This window comes from Vidua chalybeata, chromosome 12 (genome assembly GCF_026979565.1).
Source record: "Vidua chalybeata isolate OUT-0048 chromosome 12, bVidCha1 merged haplotype, whole genome shotgun sequence".
Taxonomy (NCBI): domain Eukaryota; kingdom Metazoa; phylum Chordata; class Aves; order Passeriformes; family Viduidae; genus Vidua; species Vidua chalybeata.
In genome coordinates, this window is record NC_071541.1 from 11,292,007 (window position 1) to 11,308,299 (window position 16,293).

The window sequence follows — 16,293 nt, forward strand, 5'->3', positions numbered from 1 at the left end:
ACAAAAAAACCAAAAAACCCAAACAAATAAACAACAAAAAAAAACAAAACAAAAAAAACCAACAAAACCATAAAATGCCAGAACCTCCTTCCCACCTCTTGTAGTTTCAGCGAGAATCAGAATAAAGATGATTGAACGGGGTCAGTGGCAAACCTGGTCAAGGAAGGCTTGATTTTAGCACGCAAAGGGGCAACCGTGAGCACGGGAATTCACAGCGGGATCTGTCCCGTGACTCGGGTTCGCGGGAGGAGGAGACCCCACAGCCCAGAGGGAAGTGTTTGCCGAAGTTTGCCAGTGCCGCCCACCAGCCGCCCGAGCCCCCTTGGTCGCCGTGGGTGCCGGGGGTGGCCCTGGGGCCCGCCCGCTCATGCATATTCACAAGGAGGCGGGGCCCGCCCCGGTCTATACATTATTCATGAGGTTTCGCGCGCTTTCGGGACCACGTGGTTTGGTTTTCGCGCGGAATCCGCGGGGCGGGAAGCGGCGGTCATGGCGGTGAGTGGCCGGGCCGTGCCGGGTCGTGCCGTGCCGTGCCGGGTCGGGTCGGGGGAGCCGTTCCTTTGGGGAGCCAGCCCCGCGGGTGCGGGCCCCGGGTTCTCCTCGCTGCCGGACACTTGGCGCTGCGGCCGTGCGGGGTCCAGAGAGGATTTTGGGGTGGGGGGGACAGTAGGGGCGCGCCTGCCGGTGCTCCCGATACGCCGAGGGAATTTTCCCGCGTGCCCGGCGCCGCAGAGGAGAGAGCCGGGCCGGGGCAGGGTCGGACCCTTTCCCTCCGCTCGGGCTGGGCTACGAGGATGGATTTACCCCCGTCTCTTCCACCGCCCCCCCTCCCCCACCGCCCCCCCCACATGTTTCCACTGGAGGCTAATTAGGAGGGCTAATTATTATAACTCAGGGGTGATCCATATACTCCCCTTCTGCCCGCGGCCCGCATGGCAGAGGCCCCTGGAGGCACTAGCCACCCTCTCTCTTGCGGCCCCCTGCCCTCACCTCCCTCCCGTCCTTGCAGGACTCCTCCGAGTCGCAGGCAGCGGTGACCAGCCCCGTGCGGAGCTCCCGCCGCGGCGATACCTTCACGTCCAGCCCCGGTCGGGACCTGCCCCCCTTCGAGGATGAGTCCGAAGGGCTCCTGGGGACCGAGGGGCTCCCCGAAGAGGAGGAAGAAGGGGAAGAGCTCATTGGGGAAGGGATGGAAAGGTAAGACAATCGTTCGGGGGGTTGTGTCCGGTGATGGGGTGCTGGGGATGTCTGTGCAGCCAGCGACGTGGAGGGAGCTCTCAGGCCTTGTGGGATCCTCTGCTGTGCTGGCAGCTGGGGTGAGGGGTCTGAAGAGCTGCTGGACAATGGAGAAAGGTCAGTATGATGTCATTTGAGTCCTGTGAGAACTGAGCAAAGTGCCATCATGGTCCCGGGTGGGTAAACCAGGATCTGCCTGGATGCGTGATGTGCATTCAGCCCAGCTCTTTGCTTCTGCAGGCATGAATTTTGATGTTGTTCTACTCAGCAAAGTCTGCCGGCAAGCTGAACTTTACCAGACAAAGGCTTGAATGCTGGCATTCCTTAGCGTGGTGCTGGAGCCCTTTGCATTCCTAACCGGGGTGCTGGAGCCCTTTAACTGCAGGGCATCTTCCACTGGGAGATGCCTTCCTGCTCAACAGCGGTCTGTCCTGCTGCAGAACAACTGCCCTGACACCTGCCCAGCAGTAGCTGGAGTAGGGCTGCAGAATGGCTTTCCTGGCCTGATTCCCTGCTCTGTGTGTGTGTGCTAGGGACTACCGCCCCATCCCAGAGCTGGACGTGTACGAAGCAGAGGGCCTGGCCCTGGATGATGAAGATGTGGAGGAGCTGACTGCCAGCCAGCGGGAAGCTGCCGAGCGAGTGATGAGGCAGCGGGACCGAGAGCTGGAGCAGGGCATGGGCCGCATGAGGAGGGGGCTGCTCTACGGTAGGTGCAATGAGCTGTACCACCCTGTGTGCCTGGCCCTCGGAGGGAGCTGGGCTCTCTACTCTCAGGTCAGTAGGGAGGTCTCTAGAGCTCCAGTGTGCCTGGGCTCTTAATGAAATCACTGGCTGTGGGCTTGGCTGGATTCCCCAGTGCAGCATCCCTTTCCTTTGGGTTTCCTCGGAGCTCATTTGATGTCCTTCTGGTCACTGCTGAAATAGATTTAGGATCCTGGGCCTGTATCAAAGGGTTGGGATTCTACCAAGCTGTGCTGTAGAGTTTGTTGGTGTTGATGCTCCTGTACAGACTTCTGTGGGCTGGATGGAAGGGTCTTCGATGCACTTTCAAACTTGCTCCTTGGTCAGTGCTTTCATAGACTTGAATGTGTGCTGTTGCATACAAATCTTCAAATTCACACCCTTAAAGTCTTGGCTATGCTGTGGAAGATGTAGGAGCAAGTCTAGAACTGGATATAGGCTGGACCTGGGATGTCTCTTGGTTTGTATCCCAGGCTGTGACCTCTTTACTTCCACAGCCTATGCAGTCCCACTGTGACTAATCCGTAGAGTGGGAATGGGAATCCCAGATCTTGAACAGTTTTTCCTCTCACCCTTAGACAGTGATGATGAGGATGAAGACCGTCCTGCACGGAAGAGGCGGCTGGCAGAGCGGGCTGCCGAAGGCATGGAAGAGGAGGATGAGGACATGATTGAGAGCATTGAGAATCTGGAGGACATGAAGGGGCACTCAGTGAGGGAGTGGGTTTCCATGGCAGCACCCCGGCTTGAGATCTATCACCGCTTCAAGAACTTCCTGAAGACCCATGTAGATGACCACGGGCACAATGTCTTCAAGGAGAGGATCAGTGACATGTGCAAAGGTAGGGATGGGTCATTGGAGGCTCTCTCTTTCTTTATGTTGGTCACGGTACTTTGTAGTGATCCAGTACAGAGGTGGATATTTTGCTGCCTGCCCTCTTTGTTCCAGACGTTGAATCAGCACTTCAAGAAAGCTTGATGCTGATGGAGATAAATGAATAATGGAAACATGTCTGCTGTCTTCTTTGATTCTGGCTGACTAATTAGAAGTCCCCTGGTGTCTGCTCCTCATTAATATTCATTTTGTAGAAATGCTAGCAGAAGAATATGTGGGGCAGCAGACAGTGGTCTGCAAGTTTGTGATCTGAAAGAGACAACAATTGCTTGCTGTGTGCACCAGTTACTTTCTCACACTGGAAACTGCATTATCCAGCAAGGGGACACAAATAGACCTTGTGACTTTGGAAACTGTGTCAGTGTTGCAGCCTTGTATTCTGACTAAGCACTGCCAGAAGAAACGGTCATTAAGGCTGTCATTGATGAGTTTTAAAAGCAGAAATTGTCACATCTAGGAGCAGCTCATGTAGCTGTACTTGTTGTATTTCTTCTTTATATTGAGCAGAAGCTTGAGCAGTGGAACAGGATCAATTTTGTAAAGCTGGGAAATAAAAGGCATTTGTCTCATCCATTTCCACAAACATAAGACACAGGAGTTTTTTTGCCAACCATTCAGCATACATAATGTCTCTCCTATTAACTTCTGTTTCCTGGAGGTCTCTGAGAGAGTTGTGTATTGGGCTGAGGCTTTTGAATTTCAGGAACAGTGAGCCTGGGAAGTATCTGTGCAGAACTGGAGAGGAACAATCACAAGCTTGGTACTGATGAAGAATTTGTTAGAGAAATAAATTTGAAAGGGTTTTCCACCCATTTTCAAATTGTTAATCTCTAAACTTCAGGGAAGGTGCAGAGATCTATTAAGTGCAGCCTGCAGGATACAAGCTTGTATGTTCTTTGGAAACTCCTTGAGGAGAGAACAGGCTGAAATTACAATTCACCCTGTCTTTTTCTTAAGAGAACAGAGAGAGTCTGGTGGTGAACTATGAGGATCTGGCAGCCCAGGAGCATGTCCTTGCCTACTTTCTGCCTGAGGCCCCAGCAGAGATGCTGAAGATCTTTGATGAAGCAGCCAAGGAAGTGGTGCTGGCCATGTACCCCAAGTATGATCGGATTGCTCAGGAGATCCATGTCCGCATCTCCCACCTCCCTCTGGTGGAAGAGCTGCGGTCACTCAGGTAAGAGCAGAACTACCAGCAGTGGCTGTGGGACTTGCATTAGGCTTTGGGGTGCTCAGGACTCACCTGTGAGCTAAACCTCTGGGTAAGTCTAACAGAATAGCTGAGCTTAGCACAGGGAAAAATCATACTAAGCATGAACTTTCAGCATCCCTGAAGTAAACTTGTGCCTTGCAGCAGGAGTATTTCTGGAGGGTGTTTAGCCTTCTGATGCCTGCAGGCATCCAGCATATCTGTCTTTCCTCAGGCAGCTGCACTTGAATCAGTTGATCCGGACCAGTGGAGTGGTGACAAGTTGCACAGGGGTCCTGCCTCAGCTCAGCATGGTCAAATACAACTGCAGCAAATGCAACTTCATCCTAGGACCCTTTTTCCAGTCGCAGAACCAGGAGGTGAAACCTGGTTCCTGTCCGGAGTGTCAGTCTCTTGGCCCATTTGAAATCAACATGGAAGAGGTAAGAGATTGTGTGCTTGCCTGCATGGGAGTGGCTGCTTGTCCTGCTCCACTGCCTGTTCCTCACAGCCCTGCTTTCACTCCCACCCTTTGAACAGCTTGCTGTGACTAGAGAGCTATATTCAGGGGGCTGTGAAGATAGGTCTGTTTGACCTCTTGACCTGCTCTTGATTCAGTTTATCAACCAAAAGTAATTTATTGCCACACTGTAGGTGTTCGGATTGAATCTTTTGCCACAGCCATCTTTGTGGTACGCAGTTACTTATTCCTATTTTAGAAATGCAGACACACCCTGTCCAGATCATTCTTTTCTTTGATACCTTTAACTATCACAAGTGGAGCATTCTTCTCCCAGGAACTGGTCCAGTATTTGGGTGGACTAACACTGTGGAGGCTAAAACACAGTGGTGAGATGCAGCAAAGTGCTTTCCTGTCCCCACTATTGTCTATCACGCCCTAGAATTACTCCTCACAACCTCCATCCTCCCATGTCCATAGTTTTCTAACTGAAGTACAGTAAGTCTTGGAATGGCCCTTCTCTCTGAGGTGCCTGTGCAGAGCCATGCTGGACTAGCTGGGTAACTTTGATTTGTTGCTGCAGACAGTCTATCAGAACTATCAGCGCATCAAGATCCAGGAGAGCCCTGGGAAGGTGGCTGCAGGCAGGCTGCCCCGCTCCAAGGATGCCATTCTCCTCGCTGACCTGGTGGACAGCTGCAAGCCAGGAGATGAGATTGTGAGTGCACTGTTCAAGTCTTGGGAGAGCACAGGGTATTTTTAAATTCTGACAGTGACATCACAGGAACATCTGTGGGGATGTGGTGAGGGGGGGGGTTGTCCTCAGATGCATTTGAGCCTTACCTTAGAATGGAGAAGGGGCTGTTTTGTACTGTGCAGGCACTGACAGAGCATTTACTGCTTCCCAGGAGCTGACAGGGATCTACCACAACAACTACGATGGCTCCTTGAACACTGCCAATGGGTTCCCAGTGTTTGCAACTGTGATCCTGGCCAACCACATTGCCAAGAAAGATAACAAGCTGGCTGTTGGGGAACTGACTGATGAAGATGTGAAAGTGATTGTGGGTCTGTCCAAGGATGAGCAAATTGGGGAGAAGGTGGGTCAGCCTCAGACATCCCTTCTTTTCCTGTGATAGCTTGCCATCACCTGCAGCTGGATTGGAAAGTGATGAATTGGGTCAGCTGGCCAAACAGTGGTTAAAGGAACCCAGAAATCCCACTTCTCTTTGAATGGTCTTCTGTAGCTTTCAGACAGCTGTTGGTGAGAGTTGCTTATAGGAGGGAAGTAAATAAGGAACCTCCCTTCTACCTTTGGAGGTAAAATTTTCTGCTTCTCCCTTTCCTTCTCTGAGCCTTCTACTTCACAGCAGGGCTAGAAGACAGGTGAGAGACACTTAGACACTGCTTATACCTAATCAGTTTTCTCTTTCTGTGTCTTACAAGCCAAGTGGTGGAAGTATTCTGTGAGGCCAGTGACTGCATCTCCAGTCCCCTAAAGGGGGTATTGCTTAGCTGAAGTTGGGGTAGAGATTTTAGCTTTTCTTCCTCTACATGCTGAGACCTGAATCCAAAAACAAGCTCCCGGATTGGTGCATGTTCAACCTCACTTGGGTCAGATGTAATTTCTGTAATGCAGGACTTTGCTCCCTTGCCTTGGCTGTGCTGTTGTTACAGTGACTGCTGTTGCAGTGGGTACAGCAGCTTCAGTTGAGCCTTCAGGAGTGTTTTAACATGAGTAGTCTCCAGCATCAGGTTATTTTCAGAATGCCCTTGAGAAAATAAGCCAGTTGTTTGTAATATTTGCCTATGATGACAGTTCATGTGTGGCACAGCCCATTTGAGTACTGTCACGTGCTGGGAGTAAGCCTCTGATCAAGGTCCCCAGCTTTACAAGAGCTGATAACGGGCACTGTGATGTGCCTTGTGTAGAACAGGGTTGTGGAGGCAGTGGCAGCAGCTTCCAGCACCAAACTAAATAATCTGCTATGCCCCAACAGCACCATTTTTGTGAAGCTCCTTTAGGCAACAGTGGGTGGGTCATCACCTTTGAAAAAGGCCTCACACTCTGGATAATAAAATACTCTTTGGAGACAGCGATATCTTAAGAGTAGCTTCAGGTATGGCACCTTGCTGATGTTCATGCAAGATTCTGTTCAGAATGGGAACTGGTATTCCTGGGCAACTCCTCTGGTTTTGCTTTCAGATTTTTGCCAGCATTGCCCCATCTATTTATGGACATGAAGATATCAAGAGGGGCTTGGCTTTAGCTCTGTTCGGCGGAGAGCCCAAAAACCCAGGTGAGTGTCACTTGTGTCCTTTGGTCCTGCCTCACTCAGGGGAGGGCAAAGGGACTGGGTTTTGTGCCATTACCACAAGGGCAGTTAGAGTTGTCTGTGTGCCTTGGTAACAGACAAGGTTTACCAGACTGAGGGATGTCTGTGATTGAACTGGCTGTTTTACTACACTGAAAAAAACTCTGGTGTGACAGTAGAAATGCTAAGACTGAAAACAGCACCTGCTGCAAACCTGGGCAAGTTTTTATCCCTCCTTTAGGAGGTCACATTTAATGCTCCTTGAGAGGTTTGACCTTCTGGCACCCTGATTTGTTATCATCTCCTTAGAAGGATGTATCAGCAAGGTTAGAAAGTGTGTTGTACAGAGATGACTGCCTCCAAAACTGACTGTCTTTCCCCCTCAACTTTTCTGTAATCTGGTTGCCATGCCTGCTGGTTGCCCTCTCTTCAGCTTTGTGGTGTTCAGGGCAGGGTTGTTGCCAAGCCATGCACTCAGCTGCCACATGGTTTTCCCATTGCTTTTGTAGGTGGCAAACACAAAGTTCGTGGTGACATCAACGTGCTTCTGTGTGGAGACCCTGGTACTGCAAAATCACAGTTTCTTAAATATGTGGAGAAGGTGTCAAGCAGAGCAATTTTCACCACTGGCCAGGGTGCTTCTGCTGTGGGCCTCACAGCCTATGTGCAGAGGCACCCGGTCAGCAAGGAGTGGACTTTGGAGGCGGGAGCCCTCGTGCTGGCTGACAGAGGTGTCTGCCTGATCGATGAATTTGACAAGGTGAGCCCAGCTTCATCTCTGTGTGAAGGATTAGCTGTGAAGTGACCAGCTGTAACCTCTGTCCTCTGAGGACACACTGTAACTCATGGTGACTTCTCCCAGGTGACCAAAGTGCCTGCAGTTTGCTTAGGCCCTTGCTGGTCCATAGTGCAGGTTGCTGCCTTTTCAGAGCATCTGGAGCTGATTGCCCTTGGTGTGTTTGGCAGTGGGGTATAGGCATAGTTTCACCCTAAATCATTCTTGCTTTCCTGTAGATGAATGATCAAGATAGGACCAGCATCCACGAAGCCATGGAACAGCAAAGCATTTCCATCTCCAAAGCAGGCATTGTCACATCCTTGCAAGCTCGCTGCACCATTGTTGCTGCTGCCAATCCCATAGGTAAGTGCTGAGAGACTATGGGACCATCTCAGGCTCTCAGCATAAGTCTGCGGTCATGAGAGCTGTGGCACAGCTTCCCCTCCCTCTGCCTGGTTCCTTCAAGTCTGGAGCAGAGATTAAGCAAGCAGAAAAGTCTTCAGTAACATACTGGAGGTCTGTCCTTCCTCCAGAGCTCCAGCCTTGGAGCCTGTTTGACCTGTTTTATCTGTGTGACCCAGGTGGGCGATACGACCCGTCGCTGACGTTCTCGGAGAACGTCGACCTGACAGAGCCCATCATCTCTCGATTCGATATCCTGTGCGTGGTGAGAGACACGGTGGACTCAGTACAGGTAGGGGCTGTGCCAGGAGTCTGGGCTCCACTGCTGCTGTTGGGATGCTCAGCTGCAGCTGCCCATTGAGTTTCTTCTGTCCAGTGAGTGTGCTCAGTGTCTGTTGGTGCACTGCTCTCTTGTAGGATGAAATGCTTGCTCGGTTCGTTGTTGGCAGCCATGTCAAGCACCACCCAGGCAGCAAGGAGGCAGTGAATGGGGACACGAACGAGGTCATCCTTCCCAACACCTATGGGGTTGAACCCATTCCTCAAGAGATCCTGAGGAAATATATCATCTATGCCAAAGAGAAGGTCCACCCCAAACTCAACCAGATGGACCAGGACAAGGTGGCCAGGATGTACAGTGACCTCAGGAAGGAGTCTATGGTGAGAATACTGAGGAAAGGAGGGAAGAACTGTATGTATCTAGATTGCAAAGCAGCCTGAGACTGTTCCAGCATATGTTGACACATTCTTGCCATTCCCATCACAAAAGTCTGTGCCACTGTTCTGTGAGAGACAGGCAGATCCTGCAGTGTCTGCTGAACAGATGATTCTTCATCTAAGTGCAGAGTGTTGCCTGTTGATGATGTGTGGACTGATGGACTGGACACATGTATAGTGCCTGCCATGGCAAAGTCCCTTTGTTGTCACCCAGTCTGGCAGGCCCGCAGGAGATATTTGCATTTACTCAGATCCACATGCTCCTGGTACATTACAGGGAGCCATTATCTGTAGAACTGCCCTTCTCTTTTGTCTGTGGGATGTCTCAGGCTCATTTTATGCTCTCCAAGTGAAAGAGGAATTTGTTGAGGTGTGAGGGAGATTTTTGGACCTTGGGAAAACGAAACCTGTTTTGATTGGCCTTTTGTTTCTTTAACTCCTAAAATTTGCTGGAGGAAACTGGATTGCTAATCTTGGGAAGGCCCTAAACAATGTCAGAGTGACCCCGCAACATCCTCTTGCACTGTGCTGAATTCAGATGAACAGGGAAGCTGTGCCAGGCTGTGTGGCCGTGCCAGCAGGTGGCAGAGCCTCCTTAGCCTGAGTCATTCTCAGAGGTGCGGAGAGCTCCCTGCAGTGTGAAAGGAGCTGGATCCTGGGCCAGAAGGCACCTGTCTTGTATCCTTCAGTGACGTGTTGCCTCCTCCCTGCAGGCCACGGGCAGCATCCCCATCACGGTGCGGCACATCGAGTCCATGATCCGCATGGCCGAGGCGCACGCCCGGATGCACCTGCGCGATTACGTGGTGGAGGACGATGTCAACATGGCCATCAGGGTGATGCTGGAGAGCTTCATCGACACGCAGAAGTTCAGCGTCATGCGGAGCATGCGCAAGGTGGGCACCGCCTGGGCCGGGGGCTGTGGCTGCACCCCGGGTCCCACGGGTTCAACTGCAGCTCCTTGCTCTGCCCTGGTTGTGGGAAGAGACTTCATGCTCTGCAGGGGTCTGTCCTGTGGAGACAGGCACTGAGCCTCTGTAAGTAGAGGACTGTGGGTCTAAAATGTCAAGGAAGTTCCCTGTCTGACCATCCAGGAGCCACTCTGGCAGTCACACTAACACCACTTGGGCTAGGACCAAGGCCATTTCACAGGTACACACACCACACTCACAGTCAGACAAGGGTTCCTTACCAGCTTGGCTCCAGGTTTTCCCATAGCAAAGTCTCAAACATCTGTATACTTAAAATAATTTAATCATTGTGCAATAACAGCTCAAGCTGGGTGCCTTTGAGGAGGGACCCCAAACAAGGCACTGTTTCATGACTGCCCCTCATTAGTGTATGGTGAGGCAATGTCTTTGTTGGGTCTGAGAAGGAAGTGTACCTTCCTGAGTCAAAAGCACTGCAATGTCTATTTTTTTTGACACCTTCCCTGCTATTTTGGCACAGGGCACCTGCTGCTGCTGCCAGGTGAGCAAGCCAAGCAGGCAGTTTGTTTCTTCACGTTTTTATTGGGCTCTCAGGGTACAGTTAACCACAGGGTAGCACTCACCGTGGGTTAGTGTGCAGTCTGCCCTGTTCTCTGAGTAGCAGGGGCTGGCTCTGAACAGCTCTTGGCTGGCTGCACGCTGGCATTTATCCACTGTTGAGTGTCTGCCCTCTGTCTGGACGACTCGTGGCCTCTCTCTTTGGCCTCAAACAGCCAGCCAAGTATGAGCGGCTGCTGGGGAGGCACAGGGCAGTCTGAGTTAAAGGAAACTGCTCGGTGCCTTGCCCAGGGCCAGCCCTCCCATGGCTGTGTCCCTTGGACAGCACAACTCCACAGCAGTGCATTGCTAGCCCCCAAGAGGCACCAGCACCCCTATGGAGATTCCAGATGGGAATAAAAGCAGTCAGCAGAGGAGTTGTGGCTGTCAGAGGGCTGCTACTGCATGTGCAGGTGGCAGCTTGGCAAGGCCGTGGTCACCTGAGATACACTAAGGGCACAGGTGACAGCAGTGTCACTTGGTTCCCTGTGTGCTCTGTGGCTGGAGGGGGTTGGTTGATGCTGGGCACTGCAGTGTGTCACTGTTCTGATCCTCATGGCTCATCTCATCCTCCCTAGACATTCTCCCGCTACCTTTCGTTCAAGCGAGACAACAACGAGCTGCTGCTGTTCATCCTGAAGCAGCTGATTGCAGAGCAGGTGATGTACCAGAGAAACCGCTATGGAGCCCAGCAAGACACCATAGAAGTCCCAGAGAAGGACCTGGTGGACAAGGTATGGGTTTATAACCAGCTGCCTCTGGGACTGGTTCATGCTCTCTCTGCGGCCTCCGAACCAGAGGCATTCTGAGACTCCTAACTTCCCTTCCTGCATTATGATACCATGAAAAAGACTGGTGTTAATCAATATAGCCCAGCTTCAGGATTGTCTCCTCTGCTCCATTGTTTAGAAGTTCCATATTCTTCCCTCGCTGTTCTCATACACCCCATAAAGCTTTGGGGTTGGAATGGTAAATCCTGTGGTATGGTGCTTATGCAGGTGAGTGAGAACTTAAGTTCCCTGGTATCTGCATTTGAAGAAGCAAAAAGCAGAAAAATCTATGTGTATGAACTTTTCCAATCCCTCCTGAGGCTAGCTTGCCTCCTCCTTAATGCATCTTCATCTTCATCCAAAGGTTGCACTTCTGACTTGGCCTTTCTGTGCAAAATAGTGACTTTGCTTGGCACTGAAGCAGTGTGGTTTAGTGCTTTTCTACTCTTTGCATCAGATGTGCAGAGTACCTACTTCCAAAGCCACAACTTGATGTTGCCAGGGTGACCACCCCCAGTCAGAAGTCTCCCTTGCAAAACTCTCCTGCTGGATGAGGTTTTGGGGACTTTTGGATAGGAGTTACATAGGACAAGCTGAGAGCAGGCAGATGCTGAGCCAGCATCCTCTCTTGGCTCAGCTCAGCACTGCCAATGCTCCCTCCTCCTGACCTGCAGTCTCCCCTGCTACTGCAGTTCTGGTTCCTGCTGAGCAGAGATTGCTGACTGTCAAATTTTATGCAGCCTCTGCTATGGAAAACCACATGGTTCTTACTTTGATTAAATAAACATTTACCTCTCCCCTCTTCTTCCTCCCAGGCTCGGCAGATCAACATCCACAACCTCTCAGCCTTCTATGACAGTGAAGTGTTCAAGATGAATAGGTTCAGCCGGGATGTGAAGCGGAAGCTGATTGTCCAGCAGTTCTGAGGCTGGCAGCAGAGTCTGCCACATGCTTCTGTGAGATGAGACCTTCACCTTCCAGCCCTCCAAGAATGCTGCAGAGATCTGAGCCAGAGGGACTAGGCTGCACATCCTCTTGCTTGCTTTGTGCCTTATGGATGAAGGGAGTGCTGAGTTGCTGAAGATCTTGTGACTAGAACAGAATTAAGTAGTTAAATGCCCTGTCAAGTCTGTTTAGCAACTTTGTTCACTAGTTTGCCTTGTAGCTAAGCACAGCAGGGAGAGAATTGCTGGCCATCTACATGACATGTTTTCTGTTTGTTTGTCACTAGTGGTTATGGGCTCCTCTGCAGGAGGGACCAAGTGGGAGCATTTGGAAAGCATTATCCATCCCCCTTGGATTGCAAGCACCCTCAGGGATTCTCTGTTCCCATCTCTGGTGATTGTACAGCCTGATGGGTGATAATTGAAACTGCTTTCAACTCTCCATGAACCAGCCAGCCTCTGCTCCAGGCCTTTGTGCCTGACACTTGACATTTCTCCAGGTGCCCACATGGGTTGACCTTGTGTTTGGTTTCTGCAGGGGAGGAGGTGGGGAGGCAGAGGAAGATAAGAACTGAAACAAAACATAGTTCTTTCTGATCTTACTGATGATCTGTTTGGGCATTGAAAACTCCTTCAGTACCTGCTGGGGAATCTCCAGAAGCCAGCGTGGAGAGACTTCCCTTGCCTCAGTGGATGTTGTCTCTGTGTAGCTGTCAGCAGGTGTGAATTTACAGTTGAATCCATGTGCTACCTTTGGCACCTAAACTGAACACCCTCTCTCACACCCATTTGTTGAGGGTGAAGTACCCATGGTGCTGGTTTTGGGCATGGCAGTGGAGGAGGCCTAAGCTGGATGTGTTCAGGGAGGATGAGATGGGCTCAGTGTTCAGATGCAATTTTCTTAGAATGTGTGTTTTAAATACATTTGTTTTCAATACTTCTGCATTTCCTCTTCTGGTAACTCCTGCTACCAAGAGTAGAAGTAAGAGTTTAAGTGAGCAACCTGGATGCTGCGTGAGCTGCTCAACAGTTTGTGGGGTTAGTTTTGGGTACAATCACATGTCATATTTGTTCTTCAGGTTAGTAGGAATGACAAGTGCTGGCTCTCAGCTCTAGCTGAGACATCTGTGGACTGATAGCAGGACACACTTGCCCCAGACCATGCCGTGAATGCTGCCTTTCCCACCAAGGACTTGCCTGCAGTGCTTCCTTCTCTGTCTTGTCTGTGTATGTTTGTATCCCATTGTGACTGTCCCATCACAGTATTTCCCACCTCCCCTCCTTACACACACTTGGGTTAGACAGCCTTATCTCATGCCTTGGCTGCCACTTGGATTCCAGTCTGGGAGAAGCAGTAACCCCTCTGCAGGACGCAGCTGAGCTCTGCAGTGAATGTGCTTTTTCCTGGCTGGAGTTGTGGGACCTTACGGCATCTCCAGCCTCCCGCCTGAGCTCAGGAGAATTTGTGAGCTGGCTGCTGTAGCTGTGTGCTGGCCAAGCAGAGGTGTCCCTGGCTGTCAACACTGACGCCGTGGGGTTTGTCCCAGTGATGTGTGTGTGTGTGTTTGTGTTCTCCCAGCCTGGAGCCAGCAGTGCTTGAGCTCTGCTGGGGGCTGAGCACATGACTCTCAGCCTGAAATTGGCTCTGTGGGTTGCCTCCTCTGTCTGCCAGCTCCCTCCTGTGTATTTGTTTAATTGTTTTGGCTGTTTTTTTCCCTTCCTACTGGGTCTCTGTCTACCAGGGCTTTCTGCAGGCAGCCCATGGAGAGGCTTCCTGGTAATCCTTCCCTGCCTGAGCAAACCTTTGCCCTGAATGTGGGCCTGGATTGGGTCTGTGTTGGGGTTGGTCAAGCTGTTGTGTGCCTGCAACTGTCTGGTGAGATCCAGTGTGGTTCCTCAGGGACACAGCTGTTAGCACCTTACCTCCTAATGCCAGAGGCCGCAGGGACTGTCCCTGGGGACAACTGCAAGTGCTTGCACACTGTGCCCAGCTCTGTGGGAACCACATACCCTGCTGGGGAAGGTCCTGGCCCTGAGAGAGCAAAATCAGAACTAACAAGGGCTGAAACAAGTTTGTCAAGCAAACTGGTGTGTTTGTGTCAATGAGTGTTGGGTGCAGGAGGAAGAGGCTTTGTGTCATGCTGGAGAAAGAGAAAATGCTTCCTAAACCCTTGCAACCTTGTGAAGCCTCTGCTATGCCTGTAGTGACCCACAGTTAAATAGGTGGCCAAATATGTCACTACAAACCATGAGAGACATGCAGGAATGGAACAGGACTCCTGATTTTCCCAACTCCTTGCCCTGCTGCTGGACTGGGCTCTTAGGCACAATAAGTTTTGTCCTACAGCTTTCTCCTGCCTCCTGTTCTCTGGTCCCACCTTACTTGGCACATGAAGTGAGCAATGGCAGCAGAGAGATGCCGTTGTTGGAGTCACTTGTTTGTCATTTTGCTCACTCTGCCTCCCATATCTTCAACACAAAGGCAGTTGTGCCCTCCCACCATTGTGTTGCCAGCATCCAGCAGTGAAATGAATTCCTGCAGCTGCGCCCTCACTCCTGCTGGCATCAGCTGCTCACTGGAGTGTTAATGCCAGTCTGAAGGCATGTTCCTCCTCTCATGGCCACTGAGCTTTTCAGGTTCCCTGGAGCAAGCTTTGGCTGTTGACAGCATCAGGTGTCTGGTCTGGACAGGGGTGCAGTCGGGTGAAAACATGCTGCTCTGAGCAGGGACTGCCTTGCCAGGAGCCATGTTCCTGCTTAACCTGGTGAGGATTTTGCTGCAGGGCTCTGGAGCTCAGCAAGCCAAGCCCCACTCATGGAATGAGGAGTAGCTCCCCTGACAACCTTGAGTTTAGCCAAGCTTGTGCACTTGGCTTCTTGCTGCTGTGATTCAAACTGCACAGTGCCCCTGGCAGCCAGGGGCAAAAGCAAGAGTCTGGGCTATGCCTGGGCTCACATGGAGGATAATAAAAGTGCTCCCTGTAAAGGTGACAGGGCTTTATGGAGACAAGTGGTGTCCCTTCTTGTGGTCATCTTCCCCTTGGGACTGTGGTTGTTGGCAAAGGCTGGGTCAGTCTGGCTTCAAAGAACATCTGGATTTGAAGAGGGCATCATGGGCCAGGTCCTGATCCAGTTTAATCTGAACATGCTGCTTGCAAACTCCTGAGGGAGCAGCAGGGCTCTCTGCATCTCATAATAAACTGTTTGACTTTAGCTGGGCACGGAACAAACACAACACACACAAACAGTGCACCTGCTGGGGCTGTACGAGCAAGTGCCTGCAAATACCAGCTAATCGATCAGCATGTGTGAACTGGGAAAAAGGGAGAGACAGAGCTTGAAGGAAAGAGCTTTTAATTTGTTCTAGCAGAGTTTAGCTTATGCCTTTATTGTGATCCTAAAGCAACACACTGCATCTGCAAGTCATGGGCTCATCCAGTGTGCCAGTGGTTGTTTCTGAGTTTGCCTGTCACACGGCAGATGCCCCTTGAACAGGTGAAGTTCTGCATTCAGTAATGTGTGTTTTCCCCCAAATTAATGCCAAAGTCTCTTGGAAAAATTAGCATATTCAGCATTTCTGGACCAGCAGTGTTTCACTTTCTCCTGTGCCAGACCTTGGCTGGAAGCTTCTCTGTCCATCTCCACTGTGTTTACTAGAGCTGTCTGGAAACAGGGTGACAAGAGCTTTCCCAGTGTAACAGTGCTGAGGAAGCAGCAGTTGTGTTGGTTAGTGGCATCTTCCCATCGTGCTGCAGTCCAGCCAGGAGGGCTGTTTCAGGTGCTTACAGCTCTGCCCTTGTTGCCCTCAACTCACCTGAATTCCAGCATGTGAAGACAGTATGGGAATATGTTTACAGCAGATGTGTATCCACAGATACAGGTGAGTCACTGTAAACAGCTGCATCTCCTACTGTGCTGCAGCAAGGATGCACCCTGAACTTCCTAGTATTTTTCCATCTCCTAAATACTTTTCTACTTAACAAAGCAGAGCCAAAATTGGATCAGGCTTCTGCTGTATTTTGCATCTATTATGCAGTTCTTACTGCCATCACTGATTTAATGTCTCCATTATCATGGAGCGCTGGTCTGCCAAGGATTCCAGCCATCCAGCATGCCACTCAGCCTCTACTAAACATTTGTGAGCAGCTTTAAGGGGCTGCTGAGCTCTGCATTTTTACAGCAAAAGCACCTTGGAAGAGCTTGTGCTCCCTTCTGCTCATTTTGCAAGTCACTTCTCTCTAAAGGAGAGGTAAGGCTGTTGGGGGAACCCAGAGGAAGTGCCAAGTTTCTTCTCTGGGTGATCTAGTGCTCAGGGAG

The 16,293-nt window shown here is 51.0% G+C and overlaps 1 protein-coding gene across 1 annotated transcript; it reads left to right on the forward strand.

Moving 5' to 3' along the window:
- The first annotated feature begins 465 nt into the window (after positions 1 to 465).
- MCM2 (minichromosome maintenance complex component 2) lies at positions 466 to 12,913 on the forward strand. The gene is made up of 16 exons (XM_053954098.1): positions 466 to 495; positions 1,010 to 1,197; positions 1,770 to 1,945; positions 2,559 to 2,822; positions 3,833 to 4,052; positions 4,300 to 4,507; positions 5,108 to 5,242; positions 5,433 to 5,624; positions 6,731 to 6,824; positions 7,349 to 7,599; positions 7,854 to 7,980; positions 8,199 to 8,311; positions 8,437 to 8,679; positions 9,450 to 9,632; positions 10,841 to 10,996; positions 11,848 to 12,913. The coding sequence occupies exons 1-16, from the start codon at positions 490 to 492 to the stop codon at positions 11,956 to 11,958; spliced, it is 2,667 nt and encodes an 888-aa protein (XP_053810073.1). The 5' UTR covers positions 466 to 489; the 3' UTR covers positions 11,959 to 12,913.
- The last annotated feature ends 3,380 nt before the right edge of the window (positions 12,914 to 16,293 follow it).

Excerpts from the sequence above, each read along its gene's own strand:
- MCM2 (XM_053954098.1), top strand. Across the intron at positions 4,053-4,299 it reads GAAGAGCTGCGGTCACTCAG|GCAGCTGCACTTGAATCAGT; the intron begins GTAAGAGCAGAA and ends GTCTTTCCTCAG. Across the intron at positions 7,600-7,853 it reads TGATCGATGAATTTGACAAG|ATGAATGATCAAGATAGGAC; the intron begins GTGAGCCCAGCT and ends GCTTTCCTGTAG.